The sequence below is a fragment of the Leptodactylus fuscus genome, chromosome 2 (assembly GCF_031893055.1).
Source record: "Leptodactylus fuscus isolate aLepFus1 chromosome 2, aLepFus1.hap2, whole genome shotgun sequence".
NCBI classification, from domain to species: domain Eukaryota; kingdom Metazoa; phylum Chordata; class Amphibia; order Anura; family Leptodactylidae; genus Leptodactylus; species Leptodactylus fuscus.
Window position 1 is genome coordinate 159,659,936 of NC_134266.1, and position 17,152 is coordinate 159,677,087.

General features: G+C 40.0%; 1 protein-coding gene across 1 annotated transcript in view; it reads right to left on the reverse strand.

The window, feature by feature from the left end:
- Positions 1–600: 600 nt before the first annotated feature.
- The window catches only part of LOC142194097 (myosin-6-like), a 58,825-nt gene continuing 42,273 nt past the window's right edge, over positions 601–17,152 (reverse strand). The window contains exons 28-42 of the mRNA XM_075263121.1: positions 16,615–17,004; positions 16,254–16,380; positions 15,269–15,387; positions 14,026–14,222; positions 13,311–13,660; positions 11,522–11,646; positions 10,617–10,732; positions 9,924–10,116; positions 6,305–6,508; positions 4,556–4,681; positions 3,837–4,007; positions 3,564–3,668; positions 3,119–3,214; positions 959–1,090; positions 601–618 (exon numbers count right to left, since the gene is read on the reverse strand). Coding sequence (XP_075119222.1) covers positions 601–618; positions 959–1,090; positions 3,119–3,214; positions 3,564–3,668; positions 3,837–4,007; positions 4,556–4,681; positions 6,305–6,508; positions 9,924–10,116; positions 10,617–10,732; positions 11,522–11,646; positions 13,311–13,660; positions 14,026–14,222; positions 15,269–15,387; positions 16,254–16,380; positions 16,615–17,004 — 2,469 coding nt within the window. The remainder of the gene's footprint in view (positions 619–958; positions 1,091–3,118; positions 3,215–3,563; positions 3,669–3,836; positions 4,008–4,555; positions 4,682–6,304; positions 6,509–9,923; positions 10,117–10,616; positions 10,733–11,521; positions 11,647–13,310; positions 13,661–14,025; positions 14,223–15,268; positions 15,388–16,253; positions 16,381–16,614; positions 17,005–17,152) is intronic.

The following is a 17,152-nucleotide window of genomic DNA, read 5'->3' on the forward strand; positions in this document are numbered from 1 at the left end:
CTGTACTGTGAGAGTGGGGAGGAATGCCTCCCTCCCCTCCTGATAATACTCATCTATGGACCACAATGTAAAAAACATGATGGAAGTTTTTACTTTTCTGACAGAAGAAAACTCCTGCGCGGAGAACTTTTTCTTCCATTACAAACATGAACAAAAATGATGGAAGAAAATGTTTACATCAGAGCTGGGGGAATTTGTCTTCTCAGTCCCATTTCTGTTCAACTCTACAAAGTGTTCTCAGTTGCTGATCCCTGATAAGGGCTAGAACAGTATTTGTTCCGTACCTCTGGTATCTGTATGTTAATCCAGAAATAACTGTGAAGATTAGTCTCTGGAACAAGCTGGCCTGAACTGCCCATCACACAGGCTAACCATGCCTACCAACTTGTCACTGAAGTGTTGGGGAGGGGAGACAGGAGAGCAGAAGAAACCCTGAGATTCAAAAACCCCTTAATGAAAAAAAAATAATATGACAACGAAGAGCCAGATTATATGAGATAAGATTTATTTGACTTATTTGCCTTCTAAAGTTGCTTTACAACTTCAGCATAAGTTGCTTTAAAGTTTCAGAGTGCCTTTCAGATTTCTCCAGTCTTCTGTTTATTCCTCTTCACGCACCTACAGATGAGATATAAAATATGAATTTGAAACTATATGTACATATTTCCACTGGTTACTGTAGCAAAATGCAATGAGTATGTATCTAGTCTTGTTACTGGTACTGACCAAACTGAAGGCTAAATTACCAATACATTAAAAAGAAAAATGGATACATAAAAAAGTAGCGTAGTAAGGGTACTAATGATACCCTTCAATTTGATTCGCTTATCCAGAATTTCAAACATAATAGGATAATATCAAATGGAAAATACACACTTCATCTATGTAGATCAGGTGTAACCAGTAATTTACAGTAACAACACCAAAAGGCCACAGTGATCATGAGATGTCATCTTACCTTTCCTCCATCTCTTGTTTTGCTTCTCAGTTTGTTTACTTGTGATTCAGCTATATCAGCCCTTTCCTGGGCATCATCCAGCTCATGCTGCAGTTTCTTGTATTTGGTCAAATACTGATTGGCTTGTTGCTCCTGAAAGATACCAAATATATGCAAAATGGTCATAGGCATAGTGCGAAACATTGAGCTTTAATTTGTTCAGGAGATATATACACAGTGTAAGACTGAAGAGCCTAGGGCCCACCAGAGGAACTGGGGGCCCATCCAACAGGTTCCTACTAATAGCCTACACCACAGCTTCTTCACTGAAATCTTGCTGACTAGCTGGTTTTGCGGAGTATTTTCTCAGTATTGTCATCCCCTATAGTGCAATGCATGCCCCAATAGCTCCATGGCTGGTTCATGCAATAAACTGTATGGGGGATGACACGGCCATGAAACACCCCATGTATGTGCAAGATTTTAGTCATGGAGCTGTGATGCAGGCAATAGCATACAGCGCTGACATCAGGAATTTTGAGCCCCCCACAGTATAATGCTCGCCCTGGCATATAATGCTCCACAGTACAATACTCCACAGCAGTCTCACCCAGTATAAAATGCTCCTCTGACCACTCTGCAGTGTACCCACACAGTATAATTTGCTCCCCAGAGCCCGCCCCCACCACTGTATAATACTCTACAGTGACCCTACACAATATTATATGTTCCCCAGCAGCCTCACACAATATAATATGCTCCCCAGAGTCCTTCCAGTATAATGCTCTACAGTGGCCAAACATATCATGATATGCTCTCCAGAGCCCCACACACAGTATAATGCTCCACACTGGCCTACATGGTATATAATGCTCCATAGTGGCCCCACACAATATAATATGTTCCCCACAGTGCCCTGAAGTATAATACTCCAGAGTGTCCACACACAGTATAGCATACACCCCAGAAGCCCCACACAGGATAATAGGCTCTCCACAGTGCCCCCAGGTATAATTCTCCACAGTGCTCCCACACAGTATAATATGTTCCCGAGAGCCTTGAGCCGCTTCAGATGAACTCCCTCGAAATCTGTTTAGACAAATATTCATGAGTTTCGGCCCTCTATTTCATTTCAGTGTTATTATTATACTCTGCTGAATAGACCTCAGAGTATAATAGGTAGAGGCCCATGGGAGGCAAGGGAGAACAACAAAAAGTTATACTAATCAATCATGGGCATCCTCGTCTCATTTGGCTGTCTCCAGCTTCCTCTTTAGGTCTGCTGCTGATGTCCTGTGCCGTGTTTCTCAATCACAAGTCTCAGCGATCATGTGGGGCATACTGACTAGCACACCCCACATAACTGCTGAGGCCCAATTACATGCTTCAGTGGAGACTCCTGGGTCATGTGATTTCAGCATCAAATCACAAATGTCCGGAAGATGATGTCGGGGACCACTGGATGCCCAGTAGAGTTGAGTATAAATGTATTGTTACTTCTACTCACCTCCTCTTGACTGGATTCTATTGGATAGGGACCCGGCGGTGACACATGACGCCGGGCTCTTTCATTTAGTGATGTGGCTGGGCCCCTGGTATGGGGCAGTTTCTACTATAAATGTAGCATGTTTTAACATATTCTTACATATACCCCTACTTCACTAGGACAGGACCTACAAGGAGAATTTTTGGTCCACTTTCCTGTATTATCAAGCTACAATGTCAGTTAAAAGGAATACTTTGAGATGCAGTATATGCGATCCTGTAGACTGCAGCAGTGGCCTAACTTTACAAATGCTATTTCATGTGCTTTCCAATGTATTTTATCAAGTGGCTTTATGTACTTCTATTCTAGCTAAAGGCAATCACACCCACTGCAAATGGGTAAATAGTGCTGTTACTTTGCACTCTATCCACCATTTGTTACCTTTACACATCAGCAATATAATGAGAAATTTCACAAAACCAGAATCAGAAGAATAAGGATAAATAACCACTTAGAAAATTCCTAACCTCTTATTTTAAATGTTATTCTTCCTGAAGGATCTGGACCCTTACTAGTTGTATATATATTTTTATCACCATCCAACAATCAATCACATATTAAATCCCATTTATAATTATTTTTACTGCACATGATATAATTTTACTGTACTTGGTACTACATGTTCCAACACTTACAGCTTCTTCAGATTGATGCTTGTAGCTTTTAACCTTCAGTTGTAACTTATCAATCAGGTCCTGCATACGAATTAGGTTTTTCTTGTCTTCCTCTGCCTTTAGGAGCAGGAAAGTTAGAACAATAAGAAGATATTACATATTTTGTTAAGCATGAATATATTAATTTAGACAAGGGAAACGAGTGACGATTCCACCTACACCTTGTCTCACTTTATTTTTAACCTGAGAACCAACCTCTGTCTGATACCTCCTGTACTCCTCTTACTTCCTGGAGATTAGATTAATCATAGCAGACTTGTTGTATGGCCACTAAATATACAGTAGGGACACTATAGGTTTTGCAGACACTTGCACAAGACCAAAAACCTCTGCCTGTTTATTTCCTGTCTACAAATTAAGCTGTAAATACGACTATGTTTTTTTCCTCCCATATTAAATAGCATACCTGATATGTTAGCTCCTTGATGCGACGCTCAAACTTGCGGACTCCTTTTAATGATTCTGAATTGTGGCGCTGCTCTGTTTCCAATTCATTTTCTAATTCACGTATCTAGGACAGAATTTGTTTCAAGTTACAGAAATTTGTATTCATGTTGTTATTGTATGAATACAAGGGTATGCCTATGTATCAACAGAGATCTCATATTATCCATAGTAAATGCTTATTTGTAATTTAACATATTTACTGAATAGGTATGAAGTTGTGAAAGTGCCATACCCGTGACTCTAGCTTCTGAATCTGCTTCTTGCCTCCTTTAAGTGCAATCTGTTCTGCTTCATCCAGTCTCTTTTGTAAATCCTTAATAGTTTGTTCCATGTTTTTCTTCATCCTTTCCAAGTGAGAACTGGTATCTTGTTCTTTCTTCAGCTCTTCTGCCATCATAGCAGCCTGAAGATGCATAAAATCTATTAGGGCTCGTTCACATGAGGCAAGAAGGGGCGGGTTTTGACGTTGAATCCACATCAAAATCCGCCCCCTCACAATAGAGGTTTATGTAGATCTCTAGCGTCCTTTTTTCCTTGAGCGGTTTGTTCCCGGTTCAGCTGCGGCGTCTGCCTCGCAGCAGCACCCTCTGGATTAGACCCATTCATTTGGGCATACTCCGGAGCGGGAAGCCACGACTGTTAGAAGCCGCGCCAGGCGCATTTTGGTCCTATTCTGATGCGGCTTCCAACATCAAAATCAGGACCAAAATACGCCATCCCTAGCCCCGTGTGAACTAGTCCTTATAGACCAGAGTCTCAAACTAATCAGTGATATAATGATGCATTAAAGATTATTATTATTATCTAATACTGATACAAAAGATAGTAATGACACTGGTAAATTATTTGGTTTCAGTTTTGCATATAAATTTGCTAAAAATCTCAAAAGCACTTACATAAATTGATGATGAATACGTAATACAGTATATACATTTGTACATATAGACTCACATCTGTAATAGCTTTCTTCGCTTTATCTTCAGCATTTCTACATTCCTGGATGGCCTCCTCTACTTCATTCTGCATATGGGTCAGATCACTCTCCAGCTTTTTCTTCTGGTTGATGAGGCTTGTGTTCTGTAAAAAAATAGATATTAGAAAATAGAGTACAAACTGATGCAGTGGGGTCTATGGCCATATATAAATAATGTTTAGTCAATGTATAATGTGCACTTTTTAATTAACACTAGGTTCACACTAGTGCTGCCTCTCCATTATACTGGTCCGCTGGAGGACCAGAACAACGGAGAAGCCAACTGTTACAATATTGTTTACACATGGAGTCCAATCGATCCCTTTGACTATAATGGGGTCAATCAAGTGGCCATTGTTTTCAAACAGAAACAGGCAGAGCAAAAAAGTCTTCCGTGCAGGTGGACACCACAATGGAGAATGCAGAGCAGATTGTAACCTTACTAATACTTTTTTTTTTTTTTAAATTTTGTACTGTTTTGAAAATGTGCATTCTAATAAACTTTGCATTACTATTATTATTAGTTATCAATAGCACAGTGAGTTTACATGAGGAATAACACTTCACCTGGCCATGATATAGCTTGAATTCTACATTATTAGTAGAGATGAGTGAACACTGTTCGGATCAGCCGATCCGAACAGCACGCTCCCATAGAAATGAATGGAAGCACCTGTGATGCTGACTTTGCCAGCGGCCGGCTGGCGTCACAGGTGCTTCCATTCATTTCTATGGGAGTGTGCTGTTCGGATCGGCTGATCCGAACAGTGTTCGCTCATCTCTAATTATTAGCAATTATTCCTGTTGCAGGCTACATCTCTAATTTTCACTTCTCCCTGAGCTGGTGTCTGCTTTGATGTCACCCTTATACTGCACACAGAAAGTAAAGAAGAATCTTAAATATTACAAACTTTTGCTTGCACTATTGATTTATACAAAATTTGCAGAGAAGTTAATGACCATTGAATAGCTCAATGTTACACTAAAGAAAACAAATGTCATTCTAGATTTGTTATATATATATATATATATACATATATATATATATATATATATATATATATATATATATATATAATCTACAAATAGATCATTCAGGCCCAGTTCGGAGAAATTAAGAGGTTTAGAACAGATAAACTCAAAGGCAAATCACATGCTAATAGGGATAAAATCACTTTTTTTAATCTCACAAGTGAGTTACTAAACCTTTTAGGTGACATGACAGGTATGCAACAGAATATGTTTTAATTAAAGTAAAAAAAAAAAAATTACTGTTACCAACTGTTATCACTTAATGGGTTATTCCCATTAGATACCATATATTTCTGTCACATTCACGGGATTTGCCATAAAAGTAGGTACCACCACCTCTGGCACACAAACATATCTCGTGGATGAAGGTCCACTGTCTTCTTAGCACTGAGAATGGAGTGTGCTTTCATTTCAAGTCTACAGGAGTCCTAAAAATAGCCAAGGCTACCTTCTTAGCTGTTTTTGGAATTCCCATATACATGGATTGAGAGAGACAAATGTGTGTGGTATAGTCTCCATTCCCAGCATCTATAGATGGGGGTCAGGAGCCTTGAGGTGGGACCTGCATCTGTCCCTTCATTTATGGCATATACTTTGGTTATGCCAAAAATGAGAAATTGTTTGAAATTTAGTACAATAAAGATCCTCATGAAAATATTACAATATATATTTTTTACAGAATATGAATTGTTAACCTGTGAATGAAGCAAGTTGACCCTTTCGGTAGCTTCTAGTAGTTCTTGCTCTGCCAGCTTCCTTGCTCTTTCTGTTTGATCCAGAGCAGCCCTCAATTCATCAAGCTCAGCTTGAAGAAGAACGTTTCTTCGCTCATTGACTGCAGACTGTTCCTTAAGGTCTTCAGTATAATGTATTGAATCATCTACCTGGACTTGAAGATCCTAAAGATATAATACGTATAATTAATAACTAAGTTATATATATAAGTAGGAACTGTAGTATATAATGTTTAACGTGCTCCATACTATTGAGCATATAGTACATAACAGTTTACTTAACCCTTTCAGTTCCAAGGGTAATTGATGCCTCAAGGTTCAGGTCAAAGTTAGCACTTTTAGTATGCATTGCTTTACACAGCAATATCCTTTTAACCCCTTCCTGCTCTGCACCGTACTTTTACGTCACTTTGAGCTGATAGTTAACGGCGCTGTAATGCAAAACAGGATCTTTGTTTACGCAGCAGTTCTCAACCTGTGGGTCGTGACCCCGGCGGGGGTCGAACGACCAAAACACAGGGGACGCCTAAAGCATACTTCCCAACCGTCCCGGATGGTGGGAGGTATGTCCCGGTTTCAACTTATCGGTGCCCGGAGGACGCCGATGAGTTGAACACACAGGCGATTAAGCAGGAGCTGTCACAGCCAGCTCCCGCTTTAATGCTGCGTTGCATGTGTAGCCGCGATGTGATGACGTCACATTGCGCCTACAACTAAGCAAGACTGCGGAGAGAGCGGCGGGGGAACGTTGGATGGTGAGTATAAGAGGTTTTTTTTGTTTTTTTTTTAAACATTAAGGTGGAACATAATGAAGGGGCAGATGAAGGGGGGGGCGGCGGCATGACACTGGGGACAGAGATGGAGGGACATGAAACTGTGGGCAGATGAAGGGGGGGACGGCATGACACTGGGGGCAGAGATGGAGGGACATGAAGCTCTGGGCAGAGATGGGGGAACATGAAACTGGGGAACAGATGGGGACATGATACTGAGGGCAGAGATGGGGGGACATGAAACTGTGGGCAGATGAAGGGGGTACGGCATGACACGGGGGGCAGAGATGGGTGGACATGAAACTGGGGAAGAGATGGGGGACATGAAACTGAGGGCAGAGATGGGGGGACATGAAACTGGTGGCAGAGATGGAGGGGGGGACATGAAACTGGGGGCAGATGAAGGGGTTATATGAAACTGGGGGAGAGATGGCAAGGGGACATATAATGTACAGGTGACTGTAGGAGGATTATACTGTGTGGGAGCACATGAAAAATGAATGAGTATGGGCGGAGTCAACATAAAAGTGGGCGGAGCTCAATTCTGCTGCGTGCGCCGCATATTTTGTCTCTCTTTCTAATCTTCAAAAGTTGGAAAGTATGCCTAAAACCATCAGAAAATACACATTTCCGATGGCTTTAGCCACTCAGAAGCAGCACTACTGTCTGCAGCAGTGCTATTCAGCTGGAACGAACGCCGTTATGGACGCACATTCCAAACTGAATTGGGTCACCACAACATGAGGAACTGTATTGTGGGGTCACGGCATTAGAAAGGTTGAGAACCACTGGTCTACAGCAATACTTCCAGCACTCAGCTGTGTTACACTGCTGAGGGTCAAGATCACCTGCCAGAATCAGAAGATCGATTGCGATCACAGAATCCAGGGGATCCGGTGCAAGACCGACACCCCTCGGACCCCCCACAATAAGATTGCAGGTTCCAAGGGATCGCCATGGCAACCAAGAGGCCAGGCCACCATATTTCTGCTTTATGATGGTATCAAACTTTTAACGGCCTTTCATTTTTTTCAGACCTTATAAGGATTACAATTTAACTATCATTTTTCCAGATTCTCAAGAACATTGCCAAAACCCATTTTTTTAAGGGACCAGTGCAGTTCTGAAGAGGCTTTCAAAAGCTTCTGTAATAGTGACCTCCATAAATCACTCCATTATCAAAACTGCACTCCTGAAATAATTCAGTAGCGTTTAGGAAGTTTCTTAATCCGTTAAGAGTTTCATGGGATTTAAAACAAAAAGGAGATGAATTTTACACATTTCAATTCCTTGCCTATTCTATATTTTCATTTGCATCTGTATTTTATCTAATTGCAATCTTCACTTTTTTCTAGACGAGTACATTTTGGAAATGCAGTGCAGTTTGCAAGCAGCATGTTATAGAGCAGCAGATGGAGCTGAACTAATCAATATATAGTATATAGTATTCTGGGAAAGTGTGCTGCCTGCAGATAGATCTGCATTTTCCTGTGACAGGTTTTCTTTAAACAAGGACATCAGAGCAGCACACTTGTACATGTGCTTTGTTATTGCAGTTCAGCTTCTTTCACTTGCATTAGAATAAGCTATAATACCATCTCATGGTCCAGAGTGTCACTGTTTCTGGACAACAAAAAGCAGTCTTTATTTATTTTATTTTTTTTAAGTACTGGAAAACACAGTAGTAGTACCCATGTAGTGAAACACAGCAAAAAATGCATTGCAGGTTTTTTTCCATAGCGTTTTTCATAGAAAGTCTGCAGAGTTTTTCTCTGCGGACTTTCTGCCCTTATATCCATACCCATACGTTTTCACAGGTATAATTGACATACAGCGCTTTTCTAGTGCTGATTTTTTTCTGCAATGTGTGGATGGCATTAGCCAGAATCCAATCCCCTTTGTAGGTACTGTAAAACGCTGAGTTTTTTGGTACAGGGTTTCCGCTGTGGGCAAAATGCTGTGTTCTTGCAATGTGGGGCCCCGGTCTAAGGGTTTCAAGGGTTACTGCCCATCTGTAATCTCTGTCTCTACTTTTTTAAAAATTTAAAGGGATCCTATCATTAAAAGGCATTTTTTGTCCCTAACACGTAGGACTAGCCTTAAGAAAGACTATTTGTCTCCTACCTTTAGATGTCTTCTCCGGGCCGCCGTTCGGTATATAATCCGGTATTTCGTCGGTATGCAAATGAGTTCTCTCACAGAACTGGGGTCTGGCCCCAGCGCTCAAACAGCACTGGGGGTGTCCCCAATGCTGTGAGAGAACTCTCCAGCGCCACCTCCATCTTCTTCAGGAACGGCTCTTCTTCGCGTCTTCTTCTGGTGGTTGGCGTCAAACTTCTAGGCCTAGGGCAAAGCCGACTATGCATGCCTGCCGGCCACAAGAAAATGACCGCTTACAATACTGTGCAAACGGCCATTTTCTTGTGGCCGGCGGGCATGTGAACTCGGCTTTGCCCTAGGCCCGAGGCCTAGAAGCTTGAAGCCTCCGCCGGAAGAAGACGCGAAGAAGACCCGTTCCTGAAGAAGATGGAGGCGGCGCTAGAGAGATCTCTCGCAGCATTGGGGACGCCCCCAGTGCTGTTTTAGCGCTGGGTCCCACCCCAAGTGCTGCGAGAGAATTCATTTGCATACTGACCAAAACCGGATTATATACCAAATGGCAGCCCGGAGAAGACGTCTAAAGGTAGGAGACGAATAGCTTTTCTTAAGGCTATTCCTACGTGTTAGGGACAAAAAAATGACTTTTAATGATAGGATCCCTTTAATACTATACATACATATAATAGCTTTTTCAATTGCCACAATACCTTGATCTGGGCTTGTAGGTTCCGCATGCTTTTTGTTGCTTCAGTGGCTTGCCGGGTAGCATGACTTAATTGAATTTCCATTTCATTCAGGTCTCCTTCCATTTTTTTCTTAATCCGGACTGCCTCATTTCTACTTTTGGCTTCTGAGTCCAAGTTAGATTGCAGTGATTCAATAATACGCTGTTGATTTCTCCTGTTTTTTGTGGATTTAGGTGCAATAAAGATTTCAGTTCTAATTACTTATACATTGCCGTTATAGTATAGATACATACTGTACATGGTTATGAATAGGCTTTTTTTGTATATTAATGATGCAATAGATATGTATATTATTAGTAGTAAATAATTTAGTTTTGAATTTTGTCAGAACGTTCATGAAGATCAGTGACCAGTCTCAGTTTGGTCCTATTCTTTTTCTGCATGAGTCTTGAAGAACTTTCTATGGCCTGGCAATTGTCAGAATCGCAGCCGTGATCTCCTTATTGTAGCTAAGTTATCATTCCAAAATAAGGAAATCACGACTGGGTTTTAGACCAAAGAAAGTACCTGTATTCATGGTCATAAAGATTGAAACTATATCAAAATAACAGACCACACTAAGATGATTACAGAAAATCAGCAGTTTTATATATATATATATATATATATATATATATATATATATATATATATATATATATATAATGAATATACCTTATGTTCTCTGTCTCTTCATCCTTTTCAGACAATTTTCTTTCAAATTCTGCTTTTATTTGAGATAATTCTAGCTGAAATCTCAGAGTTTTGCTTTCTTCATGTTCAAGGGCACCCTTTAAAATAAAAGGAAAAAGTATGAAGTTTTCTGTGTCATAATTACATTGATTTACATTGTTTGACTAAATGTTAATTTTCATGATGCACCTATACCACTTTTTTCAGAAATGTGTGCCATTTCTAAATTGCATGTGAGGCTAAGGCCCCACGGGACATCTCGCAGCAAGAAAGGGCTGCAGGAAAAAATGTGGTGGGAATGCATCGCAGTTCTTCTCGCAGCGCTTTAAACAGAAAGTTCAACAAGTTTTCCTCTGCAGAATTTCTTTTTTTTTTTTTTAATGTAGATTGTAAGCCCCACATAGAGCTCACAATGTACATTTTTCCCTATCAGTATGTCTTTGGAATATGGGATGGAAATCCATTCAAACACGGGGAGAACATACAAACTCCTTGCAGATGTTTTTTTGTTTTTTTTGCCCTTGGCGGGATTTGGACCCCAGGACTCCAGCGCTGCAAGGCTGCAGTGCTAACCACTGAGCCACCGTGTGGCCCTCCTCTGCAGAATTTCTGTTACAATTATATCTATGGGGAAACTGCCGGTGTTTCCATAGATATAATTGACATGCTGCGATTTCCAAAACTGCACCAGTTTTGGAAATCGCAGTGTGTCCGCACCCCGGTTTTTACCACAAGGTGGCATAGAATTCAGTAGAATCCTATCCACTTTGCACTTACTATAAAACGCTGCGATTTTTCCCAAACATTATACTGACAATGAGTATAATCTCATGTGTACGTTTGATCTAATACTTTGCATGTACTTTTATAGTATAAGTTGTCCTTACCTCAGCTTCCTCCAGGGCCACCTGAACCTCTGACTTCTCTTGTTCAACTTGTTTCTTCACCTTCTCTATTTCATGTAAACTCTTATTGCCCTCACTGACTTGGTCAGTCAAATCTGAAATTTCCTCTGAAAAGCAAATATCAATAGGTTACAGTCTGGATTAAACTGTGGAATTTAAAGCATATGTCAAGTTATAAAACATATTTTCATAAATTACATTAAACTTCATAATGTACTTTATAAAAGAAAAATGTTTCCTTTTCTATTTATCAGGTTGAATTACGTTGGGTTCACACCAGTGCCCGATCTCCGTTCTGCAGACAGAAGACGGAAACCTGTCAGACCACGCTGGTGAGCGTTTTATGCTCTCTGTGGCGAAACAGGTTTTTTTTTTAAAACCGGACACAAAGTCCTGCATGTCCGACTTTGTGTCTGGTTAAAAAAAACGGATTTCACCGCAGAGAGCACAAAGCGCTCCCCGGTGCTCACGGCCGGACACTTTTCAAACCCAGTTTCCATAACCTGCATATGACGAGGCTACTGGAAAAGATATTTAACTGCAGCTGCTACAATGTGAGTGGGACAGCTCTTTTGCCACTGCTATCAAGGCCGTAGGCTACATGGACACAAACATGCGCATTGTAGGATCCACAGGAAAATGGCGCATGGATGATATCCACGTGCTGTTCGTGCACTCCATGGTTCCAATCATTTCCTGCAGTGAACCCAGACCACAAAACCCCCAATAATAAACATTTTTTGGACATATTCCATCTTGTAAATAAATAAAAAGTCAGGAGTGGATTTAACAGAAGAGAAGCATCTTAGAGCTTCCTTTTTGTATTCCATTCCATATCAAGCCACTCTTGAATTTGGCTTAAAAAGACGCTGCAAAATCTGCTACAAAAAATGCTGCGTTTCTGCAACGTTAGGCCTCAGCCTCACGAAGCTTATTAGCATCATTAAAGGGGCTCTATCATTGGGAAAAGTCATTTTTAACTAAGCACATACTTGCATAGCCTTTAGAAAGGCTATTCCACACCTACCTTTTGTATGTAAATTGTCTCAGTGGTTTATGAATGAGCCCGTTTTTATTCATATGCTAATTAGTCTCCAGCAAGCACAGGAATTCTCAGTGAGCACTCCTCTCTCTGCTGTGTGCTATGTATGACAGAAGGGAGACGAGTCATCAGCAGTAGTAGCCTGTGCTTGTACACACAGGAGACAGTGCTCGATTAAACTTCCGATAGAGCCCCTTTAATGTAGCCATTTGACCATAACAGATAGAGCACACGTAATAAGGTTCTGTCACCATTTCCACCAACTCTAGCTCTTTGTTTACTTTAATAGGCGCTGCGCCACTAACTACAACACAGTTGAAATATTTTCTCTAGCCCTCACTGTTCCCATGTATCAGCGCAGTTAGATTTGGTGCCTGATATGATAATTAGACTCTTTACTGTTAGGTGGGCAGTGTCATGCACAAACAGGTAAGAATCAAACAGTTCGGAATCACACCTCTTTGCCTACTCCTACTCCGACCACCCTTTTGATAGTCCAAAGCCTAAATGACATATCAGGCACCAAAATTAACTGCACCGATTGCTCTGGTATGGTGGGGGCTAGAGAAAATATTTAAACTATGTTGGAGTCAGTAGAGTGGTGAGTGTTGAAGGATACAAAGAACTGTAGTTAGTGTAAGTGGTGAAAGGTCCTCTTTAGGTGTTATATACGTTTTATAGATACATTTAATTTAATGGACATTTACTTCCAATGAAAAATGTTCCTACCTTGCAGATTCTTATTTTCACGCTTTACAGTTTCTAGGTTATCCAGTACTTCCTCATAGGCATTTTTCAACTTGAACAATTCAGTGCTTAAGCTGCGGGCCTCCTTTTGTGAGGCTTCCAGCTCAGCCTGCGCCTCTTCATACTTCTGTTTCCAGTCAGCTATAATTTTGTCAAAGTTGCGCTGCTTCTTGTCCATGGCAGCAGCAGCAGCATTGGACCTCTCCAGATCAATCATCATGTCTTCCAGCTCACTCTGCAGGCGATGCTTGGTCTTCTCCAGAGAAGAACACTTAGCATTAGCAGCTTCAACAGCCTCTTCAGCCTCCTGCAGCCGTGCAGCTAACTTTTTTCTAGGAAACAATGTAAAGGCAATGAAATAAGGTTCATATAAATGTAAATGAGAAATATTGCTTTCTTTTTCTATGGCCATTTCCTATCAAGGTCTGTTCTAAACTCATGGTTTTATTTATAAATGGAACCACAACACAGTGCCTTATCCATCATAAAATGGACAAGACCACTGACTCATAATGTGCCACTATTTTGTACTTGTGCAACACAGAAGTGAACAGAGTTTAATGCACAATTTCAAGCTACAGTTAAATGTGATGATACTATTTGGTCGATATGGTGGCCTAATTGTTAGTTCTGTGTTTGTGGGTTCAAATCTTAATGGGGTTTATATGTTTTCTCTCTGTATATGTGGACGACATACTTTGCTTCTTCCAACTCCTCTGTCCTCTGAATTGCATCTGTCTCATATTTGTTCCTCCATAAAGCCACCTCAGCATTGCATTTGGACAAACTTCTCTGAAGTTCAGCTTTAGCTTCCTGTTCTTCATCAAATTGTTCACGAAGAAGATCACAGTCATGTCTAGCAGATTGAAGAGCATGAGCCAGTGCGTTTTTGGCCTGAGCAGTAAAATTAAAGTTTTAGTTCACTTGAATTCCTTCTTTCATACAATCTAATACATACAGCTATTATTTATATGTGCTGTATATTACCTTCATATTGACCTCTTTCCTGCTAAGGATATATGGGCTAGATATAAACATGAAATGGACAGAGAAATTTCCTTCACCGCCTTCTAAATGTAATAATTTTACATTTTTCTGTTGACATTGCTATATGAGGAATAATTCTTTGTGTGACAAGCTGTGCTTTTATTTGGTACCATTTTAAGGTACCAAATATAATCTTTTAATTCGCTTTTATTAATGTTTTTGAGGTCCTTATGAAAAATCATAAAAATTACTTTTTGCATTTTGTTCCTACATCATTCACTCTACATTAGAAATGACATGGCAGCTTTGTCCAGTGGGTCAGTACGATTACAGCGATACCATATTTATATTGGTTTTATTATGTTTTACCAACCATATTCTGACATCTATAACTTTTATACTGTTTTGCTGTTGGAGCTATCTTGGTGCTCTTTATTAGCAGAGCAAGCTGTAGTTTTTATTGGTACCAATGCTTGATATTTATGACTTTTTGATCACTTTTTATTGCTCTTTGAGTTTACAAAAATACATTCATTTGTCCATATTTTTTAACCTTTTTTTTCCTGTTAAATGAGGGGACTTGAATTTGGGATCCGCTGATCCCCAGTGTAATGTACTACAAACCAAGTTGACAACAAGTTGGAGTGTAGTAGAAGATACATGATACAGAAGATACACATAGTATATATAATCATCCTCTGAGCCTGATAAGACCTCAGTGACTTAAATATTTAATGGTATATGGACCACAGAGGGTTCTGGTCTTCTCGGTTCTGGCAGATCTGGTGAATAGATGATGATATGTTCTTACAAACATATCCATGCAATTCCACTAATGTATATGTGTACAAAGGAAAATTATGAGATCTAAACTATGTGGGAACCATCTTTTAAATGTAATCTTGCAATAGAAATATGTAGTTTTTGCTAAGTAAATTAAAGTACTACATTACCTTTGTTTCTTCTTCAAGTTGTTTTCTAAGTTCTTCTATCTGTTGTGTAAATGAAGATTTTCCTCGTGATAGCTGACTTATTAAAGATTCTTTTTCTTCAAGAAGTCTTGAAAATTCTCCTGTTTTTAACATATATGAGACCAATAGTTTAAAAGGATTGTCCGGCATAAATGTAAAATCAATCCCTAAACTAATGCCCTCCCCCCGCCTAACTTCTAATCGACTTAATTAAAAAATATATATATTTATCTATATACCTGGGGTGGTCACGTGACTGCCCGAGCCACATTTTCTGATGATCTGGTGTTGTTCCATTTCTGTCCCCCATCCCTCTCATGCTTACCCATCCTCATTCTTCTGGCATGAAGCGGCACTTCCTCTGCTTCTGCCAGCACCTGCACATTAGAGCTTTATTGTACAGTCACTGGCAGAAGCAAAGAGCGCATGCGCAAGAAGTCCACAGACGAAGATGCCTCCTGGACCAAAAAAAAATGATCTCCAGGATTCAGAAGACAGGTAAGTATGATTTGGCGGGGTGATTAGAGCTGAGTTAGGTAGGTAGGTAGGTAGATAGATAGAGCTAATGGTCCATGGGATAGTTAGGGAAACAGGAAGCGGGTGTGAGAGGGAGGATCATGTACTTCTTTGTAGAAGCATGGTATGTGTAGACTTTTCTTTCTGCATAAAAACTTTTTCAGTCTTGAAGAGAACCTGTCATCACCATTACATTCCAAAAAAAAGCATGGTCATAGTAGTGATGGGTCTTCTTTAGGAATGGGATTTGTATAGGAGAATACCTTCTGAACACTTATGAAAACGGTTGTCATTGCTTATAACACTTTGTGTTTCCTATGTGCTAAATGATACAGTAACTATAGAACCACATTGATCAGTTTTATGCTAATTGTATAGCTATAGCTGTATGCTTTCTATAACCTTATGCTACTTCTATAGATATTAATAGTACAAAAAAAGTAATGGATACCATTTTCAGTTTGAAGCCTTCCTCTTTGAGTGGTGAGCTCATTCACTTGCCGGGTCATCTCATCCATTTTAGCCTTTGCTTCGTTAAGCTGATCTTCATATGTTCGACAAAGTTTTTCTGATATGGCCTGTAACAAAGTCAGAGGGATCTTGAATGTCTGAGAAGACACTGCTTCTACTGAGTATTTTCCAACTAAGTTGACTGCATAATTCAGTCACTACAATTAATAAGTTGCATTTTGTTTTATCCCTCAAACTTAGTAAAGAAACTAATCTTCTATGTCATATAAATGTTTTAGTTATATTTTAAATTCACCACTAAAGAAACAAAAAAATAACATTTGACAATTTGTTAAACTCACCTTAGATTTGACCAATTGTTCCATATTTGAAGATAGATCATCTGACTCCATCCTGAGCTCACTCTTTTCCTTTTCAAGTTTTTGCTTCACTCTTTGGAGGTTGTCAATTTGCTCTCCTAGTTCTGAGACGGCGTCTGCATGTTTTTTCCTTAGAGCTGCCGAGGTTGCTTCATGATGCAGAGTGGCTTCTTCCAGATCTCTGCGTAGTTTCAGGTACTCTGCCTCCCGCTTCTTGTTCATTTCCAACTGAGCAGATGTTGCTCCACCTGCCTCTTCTAGCCTTTCACTTAATTCTTCCAACTCTCTTGTGAGATCTGACCTCTGCTTTTCTACCTTTGCACGCGCTGCTCGTTCAGCTTCCAGTTCTTCTTCTAACTCTTCTATTCGGGCCTGAAAAGTAACCAATGTCAAACGTCATGGACATGAGAATTATAACTTTTCTCTTTTAGTATTACAGCATTTTGTTTATCTGCTTTACATTTACCAATGTGCATTTTCCCCAATCCTATTACTTCTTCCCCACCATTGATGCATATGT